A 25,343-nucleotide genomic window follows, 5' to 3' on the forward strand; every position below is an offset into this window, starting at 1 on the left:
GGGAAAATTAATTACTCACCTCTGTCCTGGAGTGCATAATAATGACCTACACAGCCATTGTGACCTCACCCACTATTTTCTCCATGGGTGCCTAGGATGAAATCGTAATTGTTTTCACCTGAATTTAACTCCTAGTAATCAGACATGCTTGACGCAATGCCTTGCTGTTCGTTCATTACATCCAATTTAACTCAAGCCACCAGAAATACACTGAGCACAATTGCTTTGCGTAGTTTTTTTCCCCCCCATGTCTGTAAAAAACATAGTGATAGAGCATTAAATTCTGTAAACGCAAGGATAACTCAATACAAGAAAGTGTGGTGTCACAGTTCGTAGGACTTTACGGTTCAAAACTCTGCAGAGTGTTTAGATCGTATTAGCTTATGATGTCGTTCGCATAAAGTCAGCAACGTACATGAACTCATGATGTAAAACACCAGGAGACAGCAGTCATTATAATACTGTATATTTGCAGTCAGCTCAAACCCAGAGAACAGTGACAGACTGAGAGATCATCAGGAGAAAAACATAATAAAACAAAAATCAAGAAAACGCTGAATGTCATTTCTATCTACACTTAATATCCCTTTAAGCCCACCCACCCTGGCCCAGCCCTCCCTCGTTCCTCCCGTACACTTTTCAAATAGTAATTCAACAAATAAACAAAACACGCAGTGGAATAAACAAAACTTCAACACAGTCTGCACTCTTAGTAGGTCAGAAAATCAGGAAGTGAATGCTTTCTGGTGTTTGATGTTGCAGGAGAGCGTCTTCACCTGCGGTACGTTTGATCACTGAAAAGTTCTCAAATCCAACGGAAAAGGAGCAAAACTGAATGAGTTATAGAAAGTTCATAAACCTTTTTTTTTCAGGGCAGTTAAAAATAATAATAACAATAACAACAATAATAATAATAATAATAAAATAAACTCCCCATCTTTAGTTTGACAAACAACAGAAACTGTACTAACACTTCCTGGTAACAGGAACGGGCATCAAAATGTGAAAAGGTCAAATGTAGAGGAAGAGAATTCGACATACTTTTAGGATAGTATGTGTCTAAAAATCACTCCATTGCAATAAAAAAAACAGTTTTTGTTTTTTTGCATTTTGTTTTGTTTTGTTTTTTTTGTTTTTTTGTTTTTTTCAACTCTTGCATCGTTTCAGAAACTGATTCCATAGGTTTTTTTTTAAGGGTGATAGAAAATACTTCATACATCGAAAAGCTGCATCCAACATTTTCAGAGTAATGCCTCCTTTACAGAGAAAGGGAGAGAGAAGACGTCGAAGAGGTAGAGGGGGAAAAAAACAAGTATGAAAGAGAGGAATCGGGCAGTGGGAATATACAGAAGGATGGGAGGGGTTTAATAAAAAGGATAAAAAAAAAATACGAGGTAGAAATGAAATGAAGAGGTGGTAGGGAGTTCATAAGAGGGGGAAGAAAAGGGAGAGTTCAAGTTAAGGAGTGTATGGAGGTTAAAATAAGCCAAACAACAACACAAAAGTTTTCCCATGCATTCTTTTCAGTCCCCGTACGGAAAATAAAAATTAATGAAACACAAGACAGAAATAGCCTCCCAAGTTGTTTTCCTCTTTTCATCTTCAGTTTTTTCCTTCCTGATATTTTATACATGCCTCCTTTTTATTCATTTATTTATTTATTTGTGTGTTTTTTGTTTCTCTTGTCCAGCGACACACTCAGAGAGCGAGAGTTGAAACTTTTTAGCTCCTGCAAATCATCAACAGCCTTGGAATTTTTTCTTTTAACTGATTTTTCTAAATTATGTCCAACCATGTTGATTCTCATCTGTCCGAATTTGAGAGTATGTTGACGTCATCCAGCCCATTCACATCTTGCTGCCTCTTTTTTTTTTTTTTTTTTTTTCAAATCCTTGGGAATGACTTTCAGTTTTCAGTTTAGGAAACAAATGAGGAACAAGTTCTGCTGCAAGGACAGATAAAGAGGAATGAATGGAGTGAAGTTTGTCTAAAAAGAAGAAGAAGGAGAAAGAGAAGGTAGAGAGACAGGCCCCAAAGTACGTCCAGATAGGGAGTTTGTCTCTTAGTAGTCCCATTTTTATCATAGCAACGTCAAAAAAAGGTCGCTTTGCAGCAAAGATAGAGTCCCGCCTGGGGAGGTCATATCTGTGGTGATCCAGGCTGCCGTGGAAGTGGGCTGGTGGAGTTCTTCTGTGCAGGGCCGGGATTCTGGAGGCGGAGTCTCCCTCTAGAACATCATGGGAGTCTTCAGAAACGGCCGCGATTCTAGGCAAAAACATAAACACGTCATTTAAAAAAGAAAAAGAAAAAAAAGGTAGCATACAAGCAGCTAGCATAGCACTCAAAGATTCCTGAATCAACAATTATCAGAATTCATGGGTGCAATGGACTGGCGACCTGCCCAGGTGTAACCCATGTGTCGTCCTTTGACTGCTGGGATAGTCTCCAGGCCTGCCACAACCAAAATGTTTGGGAAAATGCTAGAACAGCAAATATCTTGGTAAAAGTATAAAACTGAGTGGGGGGGATCCTTTGGCACAAAGTCAGAAAACTCTCAGCTTCTATCATATTTGACTGGTGATTCCAGCAATCCCTATATCCCAGTGATAATAAATTTAGATACTACCTTAAAATAACTGAATAACTTCTTTGGTAAAACAAACCATTGATAAAGTTATGGAAGTGATTGTAACAAACTAGGCAACTATTTTATTTTTTAATCATTTTCATTATCTATTTGTATCTTGTAACCCAGCCATGTGGGAAAGCCACAAGCCAGGGATGGTGCTGATCCCAAACCCAGATAAATGGGGAGGGCTGCATCACGAAGGGGATCTGGCATAAAACCTATGCAAAATCAAACATGCAGATCATAAAGAAGAAGATCTATGTGCATCTTCTGTCTGTCTCCTTAGTAATGTTTCAGTCCTAGGTCAGCAGACTGCAAAAAGCCCAGGTTATACATTTAGATGGTAGAACAATAATTTGTTTGCCAGACCTTTAAAATGACATTAATGGAATAATTTAATGGGGAAAAAAAACAGCTTCACACACAACTGGCAAAATATTAACCCCTTAACATCTACCAGGCCAAACACTTAGGGATAATGTTGGAGATAAGTTGCTCTTTAAGGTCAAAGTTATTTTCCAAAACTTGTTTTGGAAAATAACTAGAGTTCTTCTTCTTGACTAGAGTTCTTCTGCTATGAAATTTCCATTTAAGTCTGCCAAATGGGGAAAAAAATCCTTATAAAGGGGTAGATGTGAAGCTAAGGCCCCTGTTACACAGGCCTAGAGACTAGTCTGTGACCTCCTGGAAACCACCAGTCATTGGGGGAAATGTGTATCCCCTGACACCAACCACCCACGTGAATGAAAGTTTCGATTTTTTTTGTTCACCAGTTGCTGAAGTCTGTGAGGATTCTTGGCTGTCATGGCATCACTTAGGGGTCTGTGTGACTTGGATTTAACCCATTTCCTAACTCTAAATGCATTGCTACAGAGCAGATGAATGCTAAAAGGTTAGCCAGTTTTAAATTGTAATTATGTTTTTTTACCTTCTTAATGCAATACCTTGAGCTAGTTTGTCTGACCGTCAGATGTGCCAATGCAGTGATTTTACATACTGCAAATTCCCCCGTCCAGCTACTGCAAAACTGCTCAAGGAGCTGAAAATTCTTTATTGAGCAACAGGTAAGCTGTACAGTGTGTATATGATGCACTATGATCATGGTTCAAACATGGTTCTAGTAGATGCACCCATGGTATCAGTTTAAAAATCTTTCTCGAGTCATCATTTTCACAAGATTTTGAGAAAACTTGAGCTTGACTTGAACTCAAGGTCAATGAGGTTTGAACTCTTCTGTGATTTTCAGTAGATGCATCTATGCTATTAATTTGAAAATCCTCATTCTTGAGTTAGCGTGTTCACAATCTTGGTGATGCCAGCTTGGTGATGACAATAACAAAGACTGAACACTATAATTAACTAAAGGGAGGAGAGGCTAAGAACTGCTGGGAATCAACCTCAGTATGTAAATCATCAGCAGGTAAAAATGGGGAGCTGGTATGGCCAAAAAACTTGTTTTTGTTTTTATTTCCAGATTGAGAAATTGGCTAATATTAAGCATGGGAATGAGTGCACTAACCTAAAACAGAAATCCAGAAGGTGGTGACACATTATCCCTGCTTCTTTCTTACCTCCGCTGTCATATTTATACTCCCTGAAGGCTAACTCAGTAAACATTTTCCTCCAAAAATTGGCCATATGAATTAAAATTTCCACTTGTAGCAACTAAAATTGAGCTAAAGTGTCTTTAAGCGCATTAAAAATGCAGAGTTTAAAGTCTAATGAGACGTTTGCACAGGAACTTCACCCTTTCTTCATGATCATTAAAGCAGGAAGTATTTTTTCTTCACTTGTTCTCCCTTTATGCCGTTTACGACAGAAATCTTGTCTCTCCAATTTTGCCAGGGTCGACTCTCCCTCCTCTCTTTTTTCTCTCCCTCTCATTTCACCTCCGTCGTTCTCCTTCCGCTCCCCGTAGTGCTGTTGCTGCACCCACCCACACAGGAGCACGTGCGCACACTAAAACCCCGAACACACGCATGCATACAACAGGAACACACACACGTGTGCAAACCTTCCTCTCCCTGCGGTGTCATTGTTTTCTGCGAACGTTGCAAAGTGTTTACATTTCTGCATAACAGCAACCATAAACCTGCCCTCCCTCCTCTTTCCACCCTGCACTTCTCTTTCTCCTGCCCTCTACTACCTTACTACTTTTTTTAAGCTCTTAGTCATCTTCCTGCCCTCTCGTTTTGTCCTCTGCTCATGATTCTTTGTTATTTGGATATGAAACAGACCCACGGTCTCTGTGTTGGACTGAAAAAAAAGAAACTTTCTTAAATTTTCTCTTTCATCTCGCGCTCGCCCCTCGTTTCCTCCTTCATATTCCCTGCCTTCCCTCCTTTTCATCCCTCTCATCTCCTGCCCTTCCCTATTTTTATCACTCCACAATCCACTCAAACCCCCTCCTCTCCTCCTCTTTCATCCCTCTATTCTACATGCATCCCCTCCTCCTCCTCACCTCCCCTCTGCTCCCTCCTGTCCTCTATCTGTTACTCTCATATTATTTTTATCCCGCCCCATTCTTCTCTCTGTCCTCTCCTGTCCTTTCTTTTTCTCCTTTAGGCAGCAGGTTTGGCCCGGTGCTTAAAAATTGTCCTGCAACTTAAAGAGTGGAGAGCCGCGCTGATCCCCTCCGACAGTGCTGTCCTTAAAACTCGAACCTGTAACTTCTTCCAGTTAAAATATCAAAAACTTTCACATCAGCTTGCTTTTCTATGGCTGCGCTCATTTTTCCACTGTCCACTGAAACTAATCTGTTTTATTTTTGACCTGTTATTTATTCTTTGTTTGGTGGAAATTTTGAAAATGTCAATTCCAGGTTCCCACAGTTCCAGGAAATCTCTATAAATGTCTTGTTTTGTGCATCTAGCGTTCCAAAAGACATAAAACAGACAAAGCAGCAGAGCCTCACGTTTGAGCAGCTGCACCCAGAGCGTAATTTGAGATTTTGCCTGAATATTGAACTTATGTGTAAAGATTCTGCATAAGGAAGTGCAAAATTATTGGCCCCGCAGGCGAATTCATACCAAACGAGCCTGGATTCGCCTTGCATTTGTGGCCCACAAGGGCAAAAGCAGGCATTTGTTTTTTATGTACGATATCATTGAAGTAAAGGGCTTTTTTGAAAGTATAACAGTGTTTGGTAAATTCGATGTCCATCCAACCATACATCCATCCAGTTTCTGACACTTATCTGGGTCTGGGTCCAGAACAAGCCCAGACCACACTCGCCCCAGCCACCTTCTCCTGCTCATGTGGGGAAACACACGAGCATCTCTGCACCAGCTGAGAAACAGGTCTACCCCGGGGTCTCCTCCCAGTAGGGCATTCCTGAAACACTACTTTATGTTTTGGTCACACACACACACCCAACTGACAACTACCCTAGAATAAAATGTGTATTCTTGGAGGTTGCTGGTAGTCACTATATGAAATTGGTTGCAAAGAAGTATACTGTGTTGCACAACCTCTTCGTGACTTTGGCTTCAAAGTAAAAGTTGTGCGTTACTCGATGCAACAGTCTCCATTCTATTACCCACTTTAGTTTTGCTACCACTCAGCGAGTGTTTGCAGACGTGATCTATCGAAGCGACAATCTGCTTCCAACCAAAGCAATCTTAAGGAGACTTTTGGTAAGCACTCCCTTGGTGACCGATTTTATCTATCAACACTCAGCAAATGCCAACATGGAAATTCCTCAGAGGTTGTCAGGGGGTTGCCAACCAGTCTCTAGGCCTGCGTGACTGAGACCTTAGGTAGCACTTTGCTCACTGTTCATTTATTTAGATTACAGACCACTTAAGAATGTAAATAATGTAAGAGTATATACATTCACAATAGCAAATGTAAGTTCAAAGTAATACGTGATGTATTACTGTTTGACTGAACTGTGTGTGTCTAGGAAGAGCACAAGAGGCCCATGGTCAGGAAAATCAGTCCATGTTCCAGGGATATTTGTGGGTCAAATTATACTACATTGTGGACATGGAGTTGGAGACCCAACGGCAAGGCACTCATTCCTGGTAGACTACTTTGAAGTCCACGGCACAGGTCTCAGTTTGCGGAGTCACGAAAAAACAGTTAGGACGTCCACACAGACCCTCAAGCTCATTGTCTGATGATCAAATTTACATTTAGTTATTATTAATAAAATTAACGCAGCTTAAGTCTTTCCCCCATAAAGTATAAAATGTGTATTTAATGCCACATGATGACTCTCCCTGTACCCTTAATGACAAGTTGCGACACCTCGCTATATTTAAATAAAGGCCTACATTGTGTGTCCCTGAGCATAAATCTATAGATGCAGTTTGTGGTCCATAATTCATAAAGACATATGTATGGATTAAATTTAACCTTTAATTTAAATTGACTCTTTTCCTCACAGTCTTGGTACTTTTCCTTTGGTGGAAGGCCAGAAATTCTTCAAGTAAAGACTCCTCCAAAGTGCAGTCAACACAGCTGTAGCATGTGGATGCTCAGAAGAAAGCAAACCGCCAAACTTTTATTGATAATCTGATAATATGCAAACATTTTAAAACATCAATATTACAGTATGTTGTTGCAACACTGTGTGTATGTATTTTGAGTTTTAGACTGTTGGGTGGAACCAAATGAAACCTTAGGCCAACACATCATGCTGGGCAAAAATGCTTTCCAATATTTTCCTCGAGGAAAGAAAAAACAAATAATCAACAAAAATACATCTGTAATAAAAGTAATTGTTACTTGAAGCCCTTAATGAATTGTCTAGTACTTAATCATTTTTACAAAATAGCACCAAATGTGTCCATCGCATTTTTCCCAAAGCCCAAATCAACAAATCACTTGTTTTGTTCACGAAACGCCCAAATATTCAGTTCAGTGTCAAAGAAGACAAAAGAAAACCAGGAAGCTGTGAATTGCTGGCTGTTTCTGCTCCAAACATTCATTTACAGACTAATAATAACTCGCTTTTTAGCACTCGTTTTTCCTTTTTCTTCTCTGATGTTTTATTACTGATTTCTTTTCTTCAAATTATCTGTCTGCTAAAATAAAATAAATAACAAAACATGAAGTAGCTGAGTCTTTGTGAGTCTGAGTCTTGCCTTTTTGTAACTGCTTCGGCACATTTCCCTCTCACCTCTATCTGTCACTATAAAATACACCTCCAGCCCACGTGCACGTGTGTGTGTGTGTGTGTGTGTGTGTGTGTGTGTGTGTGTTTGCGTTTGCTGTCGTAGTTAAAAATGACGCTGACCTGCCTTGTTAAAAGTCTATCAGCAGGGTGGAGAAAATGTCACCAGGTCTCGGAACAAGGTCACATTTTTCAACTCCGTCCCAAGGAACCTGCTTAGTCTTCCTCCACCTTCTCCACTCCTCCTCCTCCTCCTCCTGCTGCCCTCCTTTCCCACCTCTTCCTCTACTGCACCCCACTTTTCCTCTCCGGTTTGTTCATCTTTTTTAATCCTCCCTGTTTCATTTCTTCTCTAACCCTTCCTCTGCTCCCCTTCACGTGTCCAGGACTCCATATAAAAACGATGTCCATATACGCACGGACACCCTCTCATCCTGCTCTTTCCACCTAACATCTGGTATCCTTTGATTTTTCCCTCTTCTTTTTCCATACATTTACTCTTATCCCTGTCTTCCTTTGCTTTCTTCCCCTCGCTCCATCAACCTTTTCTCCCTGCTACATTTTACTGCTTTTAACTCATCATCCTCTTCCTTTCTTCTACTTACTTTTCCCTATCCTTTCTTTTCATTCATTCTGACATCATTTTCCTCTTCTCTTTCTCCATCTCAGTCAAACCTTTCTCCTTTTTCTCCATCCTCCATCTTATTTGTCCCTTCTCTTGTTTGTTTTCACTCCACACCCTCCTTCCAGCCCATATTTGCCTTTTCCCTCTCAAATCCTTCCCTTTTCGCATCTCTCTTTTTCCCAAATCTCCCTTTCTCTCCCATTTCTCTTCCTACTTTTGGCCATGTTTCTATTTTCTATTCCTTCAGTTTTCCCCTTTCACCATCTCAATCATTTAACTTCCTCCTTCAGAGCCTCCCACCCCACAACCTCTAAATCTTCTCCACTTTCTTCGCCCTCTCCCCCTTTCTAACTTCCTTTTCTCTGTCTTAATTTCCCTCAATTCTTTTTGTTTTTTACATGGCCAATTAGCCTGGTCAGCTTTTAACAACCAAATGAAACGGATCTCACTTCCTTTCTTTTTAACCCTCTCTCGCTTTCCCTCCCTTGCTTATCGTTTTTCCCTCCCTTCGTTCTCTCTCTTTTTGATTGTAATGCGATGTCTTTCTTTGTATTCAGCACTTTTCTTCCTCACTCGTTAATTAAGAGTGTGGAAGGTGAGAGAGGCAGGGGAGAGGTGTGTGTGTGTTTGTGTGTAAGTAAACCACCATAGGTGCAAAATGCTTTTATGGCAGGAGGGATGAGTGTGTATTTGTCTATGTGTGTGTGTGCAAAGGGGTCCTACTGGGCCAATCAACATTAATGAAATCAGGTGGGTCTGTGTGTGTGTGTGTGTGTGTGTTTGTCGGAGTGCTTGGCTTGCAGAAGAGAGGGGATCTAAAAGGGGTCTAAAGAGGAGTGAGAGCTAATTAGAGTTCCCTGTCTCACAAGAGTGTGGATCAAACACACACAGAAATGCACAACTACAGGTACAGAGCACACACACACACACACGGTGTGCGCCTGTAGATATTCATTTATACACACGCAGAGTTTCAAGTGAAGGTTTTCAATGTCAGGGAGGACTGAGCACAGCTGGTGGAAAGAGGACAACACATGCATACTAACACAGACGCACACACCGGCGCTGTACTTGTGAGGACCCTCATTGGCATAATGCACTTCCAAACCAATAACTCGGACTTGGACCCTTCCTCCACTTCAGCTCAACTTTTCAACCCCCTCCACCTGAAAACAGTCAGACTCCAGCGCCGCTTCCTTCAGGTTATGTTCATCTGCGGCCGGAGGTTAAAGTGGGCCGGACCCATCCGCAGAGGTGCACCTTTGATTAATAAGTAAATAAGTCTGTTTGGCAGTTTCATAAATAATAAAGTAAAGCAAGTTCATTTTTCATGTGCTACAGCCTGCCGTTCTTTCCACCCGAGGCCACGGAGATGCTCAACAAATCAGAAACTAATGTCACCACACAGTCCCACCCCGCAACCAACACACGTCCTTTTAACAGTCGGCACTTATTTTATCCATTTACATCTATGTGTGCCAAAGACATCACCGATTTACTATCGCCTATTTAATCCCAACAGTAGCCATGCTCTTATTTTGAAAGAGCCTAGACTTAACCACCTAGCTCCAGGCCTTCCTGTCTTGTGTTTTTCCTTAAGGTCATCTGATCAGGTCGCCGTTATAGTCTCTCATCCTGGACCACAGCTGGAGATGGTGGTGGTACTTATTCTGCTTTGCAGCGTTAGTGAGCGACACTCAGGAGCAACATCAGTCCAAGAAGGTGGACTTTGTGGAGGTGGTGGTACTATGTATTTTTCTTTACATTTTGGGTGTGGCTGCTTGCATGTCTTACCGCCACCACCTCAGCGTCAACGGCTGTTACACACAAGCGCATTGTGAAAAAAACAAGAACATTAAATTCTGAATTTTTCGGATCTGAAGTTGTTCAAAAGTGTTAGTTTTTGTTAAAAATTCATCCTCAAAAATGCACACAAATAAAAAAAGGAAATCGACATCAAGCATTAATGAGATGGTCCTGATGGTTCTAAACAAGAAAATTAAGAAACTGAGATTCTGGGTTCATCCAGTTCTCAGGAGAAGGCAGCAGCAGGGAGAATGTGGTGGCTTGATCCAGCAGTTGAAGCTTTCGTACATATTTCAGGATGTCAGTGGAGCACTTGTTGGGACCACATTTCAGGAGGCAGAGAGCGATTTGAGAACACCATTTCAAAGGTATAATCAGTACTGTTGCACGTTTTGAGCTACGAGCACACCTGTTGCCTAATGCAGTGGTCTGATTGGCCATATCTGTTTATTCTGAATTTGTCCGGCGACATCACGTGGTTCGTGTGATTAACAGGTGAGTCTAAAACATTTTAGCTTGCCTAATTGTTATGCGTCTGATGTGCAGAGGCCTTAATTCAATGGGAAAAAAATCTAATCTACTCAACAAACATCACCAAACAAATGCGTGTCCATCTGTTCTGCTACACAGCGGCACTGTAGCTGTATTTACAGAGAGTTTACAACATTACTGGATGTAAACTTTACTTTTAAAGATGGAGAGAGCTGCCAGAAGGACAGGGCAGCAGAGGATGTCGTGGTGCTTTTAAGGATAAAGTCTGCTCATCAACTTAATCTAACAAAGTGGAAGAAATTTAAAGCCCACACGAGTATTGCCATTTATTTATGAGTTACATTAATCAGACAGGCTATATAATGTGTTGTTAAAGTTCCATTTTGGCTCTTTTACATTGAAAAATATCTTTTAAATGAACATTTTTTTGTTATTTAAAGGTTCGTTGAGAGTATTAATACAGGGAGTGCAGAATTATTAGGCAAATGAGTATTTTGTCCACATCATCCTCTTCATGCATGTTGTCTTACTCCAAGCTGTATAGGCTCGAAAGCCTACTACCAATTAAGCATATTAGGTGATGTGCATCTCTGTAATGAGAAGGGGTGTGGTCTAATGACATCAACACCCTATATCAGGTGTGCTTAATTATTAGGCAACGTCCTTTCCTTTGGCAAAATGGGTCAAAAGAAGGACTTGACAAGCTCAGAAAAGTCAAAAATAGTGAGATATCTTGCAGAGGGATGCAGCAGTCTCAAAATTGCAAAGCTTCTGAAGCGTGGTCATCGAACAATCAAGCGTTTCATTCAAAATAGTCAACAGGGTCGCAAGAAGCGTGTGGAAAAACCAAGGCGCAAAATAACTGCCCATGAACTGAGAAAAGTCAAGCGTGCAGCTGCCAAGATGCCACTTGCCACCAGTTTGGCCATATTTCAGAGCTGCAACATCACTGGAGTGCCCAAAAGCACAAGGTGTGCAATACTCAGAGACATGGCCAAGGTAAGAAAGGCTGAAAGACGACCACCACTGAACAAGACACACAAGCTGAAACGTCAAGACTGGGCCAAGAAATATCTCAAGACTGATTTTTCTAAGGTTTTATGGACTGATGAAATGAGAGTGAGTCTTGATGGGCCAGATGGATGGGCCCGTGGCTGGATTGGTAAAGGGCAGAGAGCTCCAGTCCGACTCAGACGCCAGCAAGGTGGAGGTGGAGTACTGGTTTGGGCTGGTATCATCAAAGATGAGCTTGTGGGGCCTTTTCGGGTTGAGGATGGAGTCAAGCTCAACTCCCAGTCCTACTGCCAGTTTCTGGAAGACACCTTCTTCAAGCAGTGGTACAGGAAGAAGTCTGCATCCTTCAAGAAAAACATAATTTTCATGCAGGACAATGCTCCATCACACGCGTCCAAGTACTCCACAGCGTGGCTGGCAAGAAAGGGTATAAAAGAAGAAAAACTAATGACATGGCCTCCTTGTTCACCTGATCTGAACCCCATTGAGAACCTGTGGTCCATCATCAAATGTGAGATTTACAAGGAGGGAAAACAGTACACCTCTCTGAACAGTGTCTGGGAGGCTGTGGTTGCTGCTACACCCAATGTTGATGGTGAACAGATCAAAACACTGACAGAATCCATGGATGGCAGGCTTTTGAGTGTCCTTGCAAAGAAAGGTGGCTATATTGGTCGCTGATTTGTTTTTGTTTTGTTTTTGAATGTCAGAAATGTATATTTGTGAATGTGGAGATGTTATATTGGTTTCACTGGTAAAAATAAATAATTGAAATGGGTATATATTTGTTTTTTGTTAAGTTGCCTAATAATTATGCACAGTAATAGTCACCTGCACACACACATATCCCCCTAAAATAGCTAAAACTAAAAACAAACTAAAAACTACTTCCAAAAACATTCAGCTTTGATATTAATGAGTTTTTTGGGTTCATTGAGAACATGGTTGTTGTTCAATAATAAAATTATTCCTCAAAAATACAACTTGCCTAATAATTCTGCACTCCCTGTAATTTTTAATAAGTTCTTGTAGTAAAATTTGAGGTAATGGATTGGTTAGGTTAGATCATGATGGCGTTTGCTTATTCATTTTAAGCCGGAAAGCAGCCATGAAACTATGACAGTCCAGTGACAGTATGACAGTTATGGAAGCTTGTTTCTTGTTTGCATAGATAAGCTGAAAGTTTAGGTTATTATCTCAAAATTTAGAGTGAGGAAGTTAAAACTTTGAGATAATAACCTGAAATTTTGACTTGTGGATGGGTAATTTTTTTCTTACAGTGGTGCAAACAAGCTTTCCCACCATACAACACAGAACGGAGCTGGCTAAATCCACAAAGTCTAGTAACCCCCAGTAGCACTGGTCAGAAAACAGGCATGTCACATTTTCCTAAACTGCCAAATCCCACTTTAACCTTCTATTTAACTAAACTGTCGTCTCACTTTCAGGCAGCTTGAACTGAAGTTGTCAGGAGTGCAGAGCTTGCGACTCTCTCATTTGAGCCCAGGCTGTAGTTAAACGCAGGTCACGAAATCAGTTTTGCTTGAGTTAGACACGACTGTGGTTTTAGTGAAATATAAATAAACTCACTCTGGAATTTGTCTTTAAACCAGACTTGGATCTTTTCTTTAACCAAGTGCTGCTGGCATCTAAAAATAACCCGGCATATGTTTAGTCTCTGCAACTCTCAAAATATGCTGATTAACCTTACTACAGTCCTTTTAAAATGTGTTTGCTGTGAGTAATAACAAAGAATTTTCTAAATGACTAAGCTTTTAAGAAAGTCTGCACTCTATTAAAATGTCTTCCAACTGAACAGCTCACTACTTTTGAAGAAATGTAAACTCAAATAAATGCAAATTTTGACTTAAAGATTGATCTTTCTCTTTGCTTCACTTTGCAAAATCTTTGTTAAATAATGTCCTTTGTCTTTGAAAATTGAAACAATTTCCAAAAGATTGTCAAGGATGTTTCTAATGTTGTTGCTCTCTTTCCTCTTACTTTCTGTATTTACCCCACCTGCCCGAGTAAGCTCTTTGTGATGGTGGGGAGAAAGAAGTCCCCAATGACAGGAAGAGCCATGTGGAAGAACCAGGCCCAGCCAGAAGCTACCTTCTGCTATGACAGGCTTTTTAATAAGCATGTCCCTATTTTCTTAATTGTTCAACCTATAGTTTGATTTTAAAATAATCCAAAAATATTGTTTATCTTTTTCTAAAACTTTATACATTTCTTAAAAACCTTAAACTGGTCCAGACAAAGATGGAAGTACAAGAAGATGTGCACACAAATACACTTAGTACACTCACCAGCTACTTTGTCAGGTACACCCAGAGCCCTTAAGTAAGTCAGAGTTGTGTCAGCTGGGGTTCAGAATTCAGGGTTGTCATATGGGTCATGTACAGGTGCATAGAAGGCAGTTGAAACACTGCATATGAAACTTCTGTGCTATTATATCTTTATCGTGCACCTAGCATATTTTGATAACTTTCAGAACTACTGCAAGGCTCCAGGATCTGCCATTGCTGTAAAAAAACAAAACTCCACTGGAATGAACGGAGATGACGTAACTCTTCCATTTAAGGGCTCTGGATACACCTGGTCAGTTGCTTGCTAATGCAGAACTCTAATCAGCCAATCGCATACCAGGTATGCAGACATAGTCAAGATGACCTGCTGAAAGCCTGCAAGTTCTCAGCCATTAAGGTCAGGGTAGGCTTTAGAACTTTAAAATAAAGTTAAGGTGAAGAAGTTTTTAAATGGAGTGGGAGATTCACATCATGGCTGACAAATCTGCAGCAGCTGTGTGATGCTGTCATGTCAATGGACCAAAATCTCTGAGGAATGTTTCCAGAACCTTGTCAAATGTGCGCCATGAAGAATGAAGGCAGTTCTGAAGGTACAAGGAGCTCCAGCCTGCTAGTAGAAGTGGCTGGCAAGTATAATTTTCAGTGTTTGTTGCTCAGTTGGTTTCCCAACAGTGTTTATGCAGAATAACGGGCCAATAGGAACTTTCCAAACAAGTAGCCTTGATACAAAGTCGCTTTTGCCAAGTAGCTCAGTCACTCTGTTCTTCTTGTTGTTGGTATCTCAATGACATGTTCTTTTAGTCTTTTTATAGAAAAACGTGTTTCTACAGGCCAGTTAAAAAAAAAGCAGGATTAGTTCCCATGAATATTATTTACTGTCAAATCTAAAACAGTCCCACAATGAAATTCCAGCACGGAGAGCTTAAAGCCCTGCGTACTGACACGCAGCTGTCACACACTTAAACGTAAACTCTGTGAAATATTTACAGTCGTCATCACATGCGTGTCTGTTGAGGTGCACATCAAAGGGAGGCCACTGCGCCTGCTTAACGTCTCCACTGATCTCAAATGGGCCCCAACACACACATGTGCCTGCCATGTGTGTGTCTGTTAACGTATGGGACTTTGCGTCATGTTGTTTGCGCGTGTGTGTATCGGCGTGACTGTGTCTGAATGAGCACGCGCTTGTGTGTGTGTTTGGATACCTTGTACAGCGCCGTTGTCTTGCTGGTTCCCATTAACTTCAGGTTTGTCCTCGGCTACAGCAGCGTCTGGTTTGCAACACAAAGACAAGACAGAGTCTCAGTGGGTCGGCCAATAAAAAACAAACAGCACCTTGTAACTGTGTGCAGGTGAAAGACAAACCGGATCCACAGAGGGTCCAGCCCCAGACAGTGTTTTTTTTTCTTTTTTCTTCCTGAGAATTACATCGGTGGGCGTTGCTATGCTTCTTTTCTCCTTATTAATGATAAACAGACATAGTCACTGCCATCGGCCTGCACAGGAACACCAACCTGAAGCAAACGTGGAGCTGCTTCTACGAGACGTAGTGCTGCAAACTGTGCTGGCGTTGTTTTTCTGCAGTGGTGCCACGCAGACAGATTAACTGCACGTTTACTGCTGCTGGTGATTATTCCGAATTTTATGGAAGGATGACAGAAAAACAGCAGCAGCCTGTAACTCTGCTTTTAAAGCTGCTTGTTAGGGTAAACAAGAGGCTGAAGGGGGGGAAATCATTCATCTAACAGGCAAACATTTAAGCAGTTTTAAACGCAGGCAGTTCGAGCTAAAGCGACAAAGGGAAGAATTTAAAAAAACGAAAGAAGAAGAAGTAGGAGGCGGCGAGAAAACAAACCGTTCTTTTTGTTGTTGTTGTTGGCAGCGTGCAGCGGCTCAGGAGAAGGGGAGGACGAGGACGAGTGTTTCAGAGCGTCCTCCACTCTCTCCCTCCTCTTCGACTCGAACTCCAGCGCCTCCTGCAGCTTCCTCTTGGCCTTCTTCTCCTTCTTCAGCCGCTTCTGGATGGAGGCTGGAGGAAGAAGATAGCTCGTTTGTATCTACCATGTAACTCACTGGCAAATTTCCATTCTTTCTAACGGCCCCTTTATGTTCTAACATTACTTTTGAGGCTCATCTTCAAAGAACTTGTCAAATGCCCCCCTCCTCCTCCTCCTCCTCCTCCTCCTCCTCCTCCTCTAACCTCTGCTCTGTAGTTCAGAGGTGAGCTGTCGTTCCAGACTCTCTCTCATCTCCCGTTCCCTGTAGAGCTCCATCTTCAGCTCCCTCTTCTCCGCCTGGATCTGTTTGTCCTGCGCCCGGGCGTTCTCCACAGCCACCTTCAGCAGGCCCTGAGTGCACAGATTGGAGTTTATGACCTCTAACACTGTTCAGGACGTGCAGATGAGACAGAGACCTGCCGTGTTGTCAGTGTTTAAATTAGGAGTACTTAGTTAATAAAAGAAAAGAAATTAAATCCCAATTTTTATATATGAATTTTTCTTTTGTACAAGTTAAAGTGCATCTGCCAAATTATATTATTTTTACCGATTTTTAATTTTTTCAAGGACTTCTTTAGTGAAACAGAGAGCTGAGGAGAGAAATGTCACGATTACAGACTGTGACCATACATGTTTGTTTCCTTTAGTTAGCTAATACACATGCTCATTACAAAAGCATCAGCTCTGTTACATCATGTTCAAGTGACTGTTTAACTCATTAACCCACTGTCCCTCCTCTGCACATGTCCAAACTTTGTCTTCAAACCACTCAACCTGAGCTGTCCCTCATTTCTAATCGTGTCCACCTTGTCTTTTTAACAGCACCACCATCTACATCCTCTTCATCTTTCTCTCACAGATCACTCCTCGTCACCCACTCTGTTCGTCACCTCTCTTTCTTGATCCCAGGTATTCAAACTCATCCACCCTCACTACCTCGTCTCCTTTCCACCTGCTTCCCTCTCATTCACACACACGTATTCTGTCTTGCTTCTCATTCCAAACATATGCAACCATAAGAATTATATGACCTAATGTAATATTGCTGTAGTGTTCTTTGCAGTAGCACTAAAAAAGTGCAATAAGTCCCTCGTACTCCTGGAGTCCATCTGCTGCCTTTTCCCAGCGGCTGTTAAAGCGACAGTGACAGTGAGAACAGCATCACACCTGTATGTTGGTGAGGAGGGTCTCCACTGACGACAGGCCGTCAGCGAACAGGAACGGAGCAGGAAACCCGGGCGGCAGGGTTTGTCCGAGCGGAGACTCCTCTGTGAGAAACAGTGAACAGAGCAGGCAACTTTAAATATTTTGGACCTGATGAAATGGTTTATTTGCCTGTTTCATTTAAGCTGCTGTCTTAATTTATGAGGACCCTGCTCCACAAATTCAAAAAAAGAAGAAAGGTTCCTTCGACAGTACTTGTCACGAAGTCGGAGTGAAGTTTATGAAATGTTTACTAAGGTATAAAAGGCAACGAAGCAGCGTCACAGAAATCAATTACACCAAACCCACATGCACACACACACACACACACACTCTGAGGTCGTTAGTATTCAGACAATCATGTGGGGTACTAATTGGCAAGGATTAAAGACATCCTTGATTTGTGTGTGTATGCGTGTGTGTTCATTGTGAGTGCGTCACAGTGTCTGCTCAGCCCTTAATGCCTAACACACTGACAACTGGGTTAACTCTGCTGTGAAATTAACGCTGATTAAGATGCACTCTAACACACACACACACACAAAATCTCCATCCCCTATCTGCCACTTCATCCACACATCCCTCGACTACCTTTCCCATCGTTCCCAGATCTTCCTTCATCATTTATTTCTCCACCTCAGCTCATCTCTTTTCTTCATCTTCATCTTTTCATGCTTCTTTTTTCCCTCCGTTACTCTTTTCCCCATTTCCCTAAATCCATGTCAGGTTATCCTTTCTATCGTTTCAACCCTTTTTCTCTTCCCTGCTCCTTTCCTTATTCCTCTGCAATTACTCTGCAATTAATTTCCTTCTTTCTGTTCCTCTTTCTATGTTAAGCTTCTAGTTTGTGGTTTTTGGCTACTTGGAGTGGTGGAAACAAGCTTTAAGGTAGAAACTGACCATCTTCCAATTGCAGGTCCAGTACTGACACACCTTTAGCTCTGTTTTTGGTCCCTACGAACATTTTTCTCACTTCTGAATGATCGACTCATAATTCTCTGCAAGTTTTCCACTATGAGCAAGCCCTTTTACACTAATAACTACAATATTTGTTATTTCTCATTTATAGCTGCTTTGAGCCTCAAAATGCTTCTTTTTCTGCTTTATCTCCTTATTATGTTTCCATCTTCACTGATTCATCACCTACATTTTTTTTTTATTCCTCTGCTTTTCACTCAGACCTCTGCCACCCCTTTCATTATCAAACACTGAAAACGGCCAGGCTTTTCATATATTTACCCTGATTTCTTTCACCAAAATATGTTTGGCCAAAAAATAAATAATGAATAAATAAAGGGTAGAGATGGTGAAGAGGTGGAAGAGCAGAGAATGATTTAAGAAAAAAAGGTGGATTAAATAAGGAGCACAAACAAGGAGATAGTAAAGGAAGAAAAACAGGAGCTGTAGGAAATGGTTGGATCAGTGTTAGACATATTTGAGCTTTTATTTTGAAAAATCAATAGATGGTGAAAGACAGATTCATTGTTGGCTGGCTACAATTTGAAGTTTATACCATTCATACTACTAAAGAAAGAATAAAAAACACTATGAATGAAATTTCATGTCAACTTCCAAGTTTCCATTTAAAGAAAAGACACAATAAAAATACAACCAAGGATTTGAAGCGCTGTCAGGTCATTTTTGATAACAAGTTTGGTTTATTATGTTGCTCTGCTACAGTAATTACTGCACTATACCGTCCAGATGGAGCGAGGCCACAGGGAACATTATGGAGTCTGTTAACACCCCAGAGAGGAGCGGCAGCACTTCCTGTGTCTTTTTGTGGCTTTTAAAAGTTTTTTCACTCAATACATAATTTTTAAAATTCTTGTTGAAACACTCTCCAACAATACCAACTACACTACAGACACAGTAAATATTGTAGGTTACTTTTCTGTCTATCTGAAAATAAAACATGAAATTCTTTTAGCACATAGACTCCTAAAGACTTAGGAGTCAAATTATCCTAACATATGTATTTTGTTCTAGAGTGAATCATTTGTACAATATTTGATTTTTGTGGCATTTAACAATCTTAAATTTACCTGGAAGGCAAAGAATGCATTATATACATGGAAAAATGTAGGTCTGTTTATTATTTTAACTAATGTATAAAGAACGTATATAGAATAATTCTAAACTTCAATTAAATGGTAAATGTACTTAAATGTAAAGCAGCTTCTTACAAAAGGCTCATTCAGCCACATATGTGCTTTTTTCCATACCAAGAACTTGAACGTTCACGGGATCTTGCCCATAGACTTTTTGACATGCAGGTTGGAGGCACCAGAACCAAACCACCATCCTTCCAATTAGTAGATCCAATCAAACTCAACAACTTGATTTGTAACATGTCCTTTTTTAGAATGTCAAAATGCAACAGCACAACAAGCTGTTAAAAAAAAAAAACAGTCTGCTTGATGGACTTTTTGTGCTTTCCAGCGTCCTCTGCAGTGCGTCACCCCTCTTTCACCCACATCTGAAAATCTCCAGACAGGAAAGGAGACGACCCCGTTCATTTACCGACATCAAAAGCGGTCTTTGGGAGTTTCAGAGTCGAGTAAATATGTGTAAATGACCCGGTTCTGTAAAGCGTTCTGCAGAATGACGCTCAGGTTAGGGTTCATCCTTTCACACGCAGGAGTGCAGCTGCTCCATCATTCAAAAAAATTTCTTCACAGACAAACTTCATAGCAAGCAGCTTGATGCGGCCTCCGTAAAAGAGTAGACTCTTCTGGAATCACTTTTCTGGAATCACAAGCACTCACACAATCACAATCACTGTCTTGAGTCGCCGAGATCATCTCTGGTAGCGACACTGTAGCTAGAACTTAATGCACCTGGTTTATTCCCACCCATTACAGGGAGTGCAGAATTATTAGGCAAGTTGTATTTTTGAGGAATAATTTTATTATTGAACAACAACCATGTTCTCAATGAACCCAAAAAACTCATTAATATCAAAGCTGAATGTTTTTGGAAGTAGTTTTTAGTTTGTTTTTAGTTTTAGCTATTTTAGGGGGATATCTGTGTGTGCAGGTGACTATTACTGTGCATAATTATTAGGCAACTTAACAAAAAACAAATATATACCCATTTCAATTATTTATTTTTACCAGTGAAACCAATATAACATCTCCACATTCACAAATATACATTTCTGACATTCAAAAACAAATCAGCGACCAATATAGCCACCTTTCTTTGCAAGGACACTCAAAAGCCTGCCATCCATGGATTCTGTCAGTGTTTTGATCTGTTCACCATCAACATTGCGTGCAGCAGCAACCACAGCCTCCCAGACACTGTTCAGAGAGGTGTACTGTTTTCCCTCCTTGTAAATCTCACATTTGATGATGGACCACAGGTTCTCAATGGGGTTCAGATCAGGTGAACAAGGAGGCCATGTCATTAGTTTTTCTTCTTTTATACCCTTTCTTGCCAGCCACGCTGTGGAGTACTTGGACGCGTGTGATGGAGCATTGTCCTGCATGAAAATCATGTTTGTCTTGAAGGATGCAGACTTCTTCCTGTACCACTGCTTGAAGAAGGTGTCTTCCAGAAACTGGCAGTAGGACTGGGAGTTGAGCTTGACTCCATCCTCAACCCGAAAAGGCCCCACAAGCTCATCTTTGATGATACCAGCCCAAACCAGTACTCCACCTCCACCTTGCTGGCGTCTGAGTCGGACTGGAGCTCTCTGCCCTTTACCAATCCAGCCACGGGCCCATCCATCTGGCCCATCAAGACTCACTCTCATTTCATCAGTCCTTAAAACCTTAGAAAAATCAGTCTTGAGATATTTCTTGGCCCAGCCTTGACGTTTCAGCTTGTGTGTCTTGTTCAGTGGTGGTCGTCTTTCAGCCTTTCTTACCTTGGCCATGTCTCTGAGTATTGCACACCTTGTGCTTTTGGGCACTCCAGTGATGTTGCAGCTCTGAAATATGGCCAAACTGGTGGCAAGTGGCATCTTGGCAGCTGCACGCTTGACTTTTCTCAGTTCATGGGCAGTTATTTTGCGCCTTGGTTTTTCCACACGCTTCTTGCGACCCTGTTGACTATTTTGAATGAAACGCTTGATTGTTCGATGATCATGCTTCAGAAGCTTTGCAATTTTGAGACTGCTGCATCCCTCTGCAAGATATCTCACTATTTTTGACTTTTCTGAGCTTGTCAAGTCCTTCTTTTGACCCATTTTGCCAAAGGAAAGGACGTTGCCTAATAATTATGCACACCTGATATAGGGTGTTGATGTCATTAGACCACACCCCTTCTCATTACAGAGATGCACATCACCTAATATGCTTAATTGGTAGTAGGCTTTCGAGCCTATACAGCTTGGAGTAAGACAACATGCATGAAGAGGATGATGTGGACAAAATACTCATTTGCCTAATAATTCTGCACTCCCTGTATTTTCCAAAAAATGAAAGGTGGCCATCAGTGCTTCCCTTTTAGCTTCTACTACAAACACCTATGGTAACAATTTGGAAATCCTACGTCGCCTTGTTCTGGAGTTATCACGTTCACAAAGTTAGGTTTTTCTTACGGTGGTCCTGAGAGGTCAAACGGACTGCAACTTAAGAAAACACCAGCAAATAGAAAAACGCTGCAAACAGACACAAAATGCAGCGGAAGTTGAATAAATTACATTTAATTTCCGTTTCATTAAGAGTTTGATAAAACTTCATCACTGACCTCGACTTAGAGTTTAAGCTCACCAAGGTTCAAACTCATCCAAGGTTTTTACTGTATACACCTGTTGTATCAGTTTGAAAATCCTACATGACATCTTTCGAATGATCATGTTCTTGAAGATTTTCATGTTCAAGATTTTCAAAAAATTTGATCTCTGACCCAAGATTCAAACTTTTGGAGATTATGTATCTGAATTTCAGGAGCGGGACCACGCCTCTAAACACGCTCCTTCCGGTTGCCATCTATATAGGTTCCCCCAGTTCTGCAACTGTTCATTCTCGCTTATGTGCCCCACCCTCCCTCCCTCCCTGTTCTCAAATCTTTAACTTCTTCACTTCAATTTAGTACATGGGGATCTGCCAGGCCCGGGAGCCGTCGCCAGTCCCCTTCGAGGCCAATTCATGTCCAAGCATTCACCTTTACCTACTAAAACGCTGTCAATCCTAAAACGAGGACGTGGGCCCAGCTAGTGAAATCTGTGATTTTAGTGGATGGTATAAGTCAGGGGTGGGCAATCTCACCTTGGGTCAACACACCTGAATCACATGATTAGTTCGTTACCAGGCCTCTGGAGAACTTCAGGACATGTTGAGGAGCTAATTTAGCCATTTAAATCAGCTGTGTTGGTTCGAGGACACATCTAAAACCTGCAGGGACACCGGCCCTCGGGGCCTGGAATTGCCCACCCCTGGCTTAGGGGGTAGAGCAGGTCATCTAATAATTGGAAGGCTGGCGTGTCGATCCTTGGCTCATTCAGTCTAAACATCCTTGGAGAAAATATTAAGTCAAGTTGGTTTCCGGAGTGTGAATGTTAGATAGAAAACACTTAAGCACAGGGAAAAAAAGTGCTTATATGGGTGAATGAGGTAAGTTGGACAAAGTGCTTTGAGAACTCAGGTAGAGAAGCTCTATATAAGAACCAGTCAATTATCGTATTCACAAAGGCAGGTGTCGACAACATCAACCTTTAATGGCTGAGGGGTAAAAAGCGTTTTTTAAATGAATCATTTTAAAGATTATGAGAAATCTGCCACCTGTAATCAACACTTTTCTAACTGTATTAGGAAGCTCCATCTGGGAAAACTTTCATATTCATCCATACATGGCAGAGTGTTTATGTGTTAGATAGTTTCTCTGATAGATAAAAAGCAACAACTGAATTATGTGAAACAAATTGTGTTTGTGAACCTTAAAGCTCTTAAAGTAATTCTGATGCTTTCACTAGCTACCATCAACACAGTCTAAAAAGCCTCAGTTCTGATTGGTTCACAGAGCCTACTATAAAAGGCAACACACCATCACATTTATGAAGGAGGGCTGGCGCGGGGGGGTCACGTGGCCTGACTCCACCGCAGATATCGGATTAAGTAGACAATCTTCGAGACCGAGTTATCTATTTTTCTTTAGCCCTTATTGATTTTAAAGGAAGTAGCACTCCTGCTGATGTCTGCAGTGGAGCTTCAGGAGCGTGAAAGGTGGAGGTGGGGGAAGGGGGGGGGGGGGGGATGGAGAAGGAGGGATTACAAGAATAATGTGTTATAAGAATGGAAAATACAGCGGACGGGGGGTGGTGAAGAAAGAGTGTGAAGGAGGAAGGAGAGGCCCTGCTTGCTTTTAGTGCGTGACCTCCTGACCCCTTTTAGCCACGCTTCCTTCACTTAGCTTTCCTCGCTCACCCCCACCCCACATCCATCTATCCATCTTTTATCCATCTCTCCCTCCCTTGCTCATCTGATTGATGGTTTGGAGACAGGTGATCAATAGGAGGGGCAGAACATCCTGACTCTTCTGTTTCTTAGTGTGTGTTTGTCTCTGCATGTGTGTGTGTAAATACAGTAGATGAGGAAAGCCCTCCTAAGTGAGGAAATTTATCAGATGTCAGAAGTAACCGGGAGAGGGCTTAGATTAAGGCGAGTAATGGAATATCCTCACTTATATTTAAGTGTGTGTGCGAGTGTGTGGTCCAACCTTTGTCCTTTGTTATTTTCTTGATGGGTGGAGTAGAGTTGGTCAGCGCAACATCTGCATCAGCTGACACCAGTCCTGTTGAAAGAAAGCATGCTCTGGTTATGTGTGAGCATTACAGTGTGGACGCACGTGTTTGCATACATGTACATCTTCCTACTTGTGTGTTGTCTAGTGTGTAAGATATTTACTATACATGCTGCTTTGTTTTAAAAAATGTAAGAAAATTACTAAAAACTTGCCTGTGTTCAAGAATGAAAGACAGCATAACCAAATTAGACATATTTAAGACGCTTAAAACCATTAAAGATTTATTTTTATGTTTAAAAACTTACTTTCATGATAACCAGTCAGCAAATCACTTAAAAAAAGCTCAAAGTACACAGTTTACATTGATGTGACAAAGAAAGCAGCAAATCCTCTGATTCAAGAGGCGGAAATGTGAGTACTTTGCATGGTTTCTCAGATTTTTGCATTTAATCTGCCTCTTTGCTGTGTGTGTGTGATGAGTATGTGTGTGTGTGTGTGTGTGTGTGTGTACCCAGTCTTTCAGGCGAGCTGGAGGCTGAGCTGCTGGGCTGCGACTGCAGAGGAGTATTGGTTTCGTCAACAGACGGGGAGAGCGAGGGGCTGTCGCACACTCTCTCCTGCAGAAGGAGAGGCAATGAATGAAAGTAAGTGGAGAGATTCAAACATGTTACACTGGCTTATAACTGGCTGCCAGTGATTAAAGCTCTCTCTCTCTAATCATTCTCAACATGTCATAAAGATAAACTTTATTAAATTTTTCATTGATAATTACAAAGTTGAGTAAGACTGGCTTTGGATGGTCCACTGCACAGACGTTTACGTGAGATGATTAAATTAATGTGTATTTGTTGCAGAAATACAACTAATTCATATTTTGTCAGAAATTTGATGAAATAAAATAAAAATCCAAAACTTAAAGATATCAAATTGGCAACAACACAGCCAAGCTTCCCAAATCCAAATTCCCTCTGGATATTTTGCTTGAAAAATGTATTTATTTATTTATTGCATGTATTTATTTTCACTTAAAAGATGTATTTATTATTATGAAACAATACATCATTACACATCTTTAGAAACTTTAACATCTATTCCAACATCTTCACAGTCTGCACCACTGCATGTATGCATATAAACATGACATACGTGTTGTTGTCTGTGTAATGTGAAGTACATTTAGAGCAAAAGAAAAATAACCCTTGCATGTGTACACATACTTGGTCAATTAAAGCTGGTACTGATTGCACTGCAATTTAAACCAAATGAGCTTTTCTCAACAATTTAAGGACTCAATCTGCTTCTGTAAAAGGCTTTAATCTTTATATTTGGGTCTACTGTGTTATTGCGCAGCCTAAATATTTAGAAAAGTAGGGTATATGGTAATCATCTGGTGGGCTACAGTAGCCACATAAGACTAAAGAGCACTGTAATGGCAGACAAACTCTCAAATAATAGA

The 25,343-nt window shown here is 41.1% G+C and overlaps 1 protein-coding gene across 1 annotated transcript in view; it reads right to left on the reverse strand.

The window, feature by feature from the left end:
- Positions 1 to 450: 450 nt before the first annotated feature.
- LOC146390479 (dachshund homolog 2-like) overlaps positions 451 to 25,343 on the reverse strand; it is a 117,919-nt gene continuing 93,026 nt past the window's right edge. Inside the window, exons 6-12 of the mRNA XM_084923525.1 lie at positions 24,399 to 24,504; positions 23,861 to 23,935; positions 17,159 to 17,259; positions 16,195 to 16,342; positions 15,850 to 16,023; positions 15,200 to 15,265; positions 451 to 2,265 (exon numbers count right to left, since the gene is read on the reverse strand). Coding sequence (XP_084779651.1) covers positions 2,228 to 2,265; positions 15,200 to 15,265; positions 15,850 to 16,023; positions 16,195 to 16,342; positions 17,159 to 17,259; positions 23,861 to 23,935; positions 24,399 to 24,504 — 708 coding nt within the window. The 3' untranslated portion in view covers positions 451 to 2,227. The remainder of the gene's footprint in view (positions 2,266 to 15,199; positions 15,266 to 15,849; positions 16,024 to 16,194; positions 16,343 to 17,158; positions 17,260 to 23,860; positions 23,936 to 24,398; positions 24,505 to 25,343) is intronic.

The sequence above is a fragment of the Perissodus microlepis genome, chromosome 3 (genome assembly GCF_051167445.1).
Source record: "Perissodus microlepis isolate ML-2025 ecotype Zambia chromosome 3, ASM5116744v1, whole genome shotgun sequence".
Taxonomy (NCBI): domain Eukaryota; kingdom Metazoa; phylum Chordata; class Actinopteri; order Cichliformes; family Cichlidae; genus Perissodus; species Perissodus microlepis.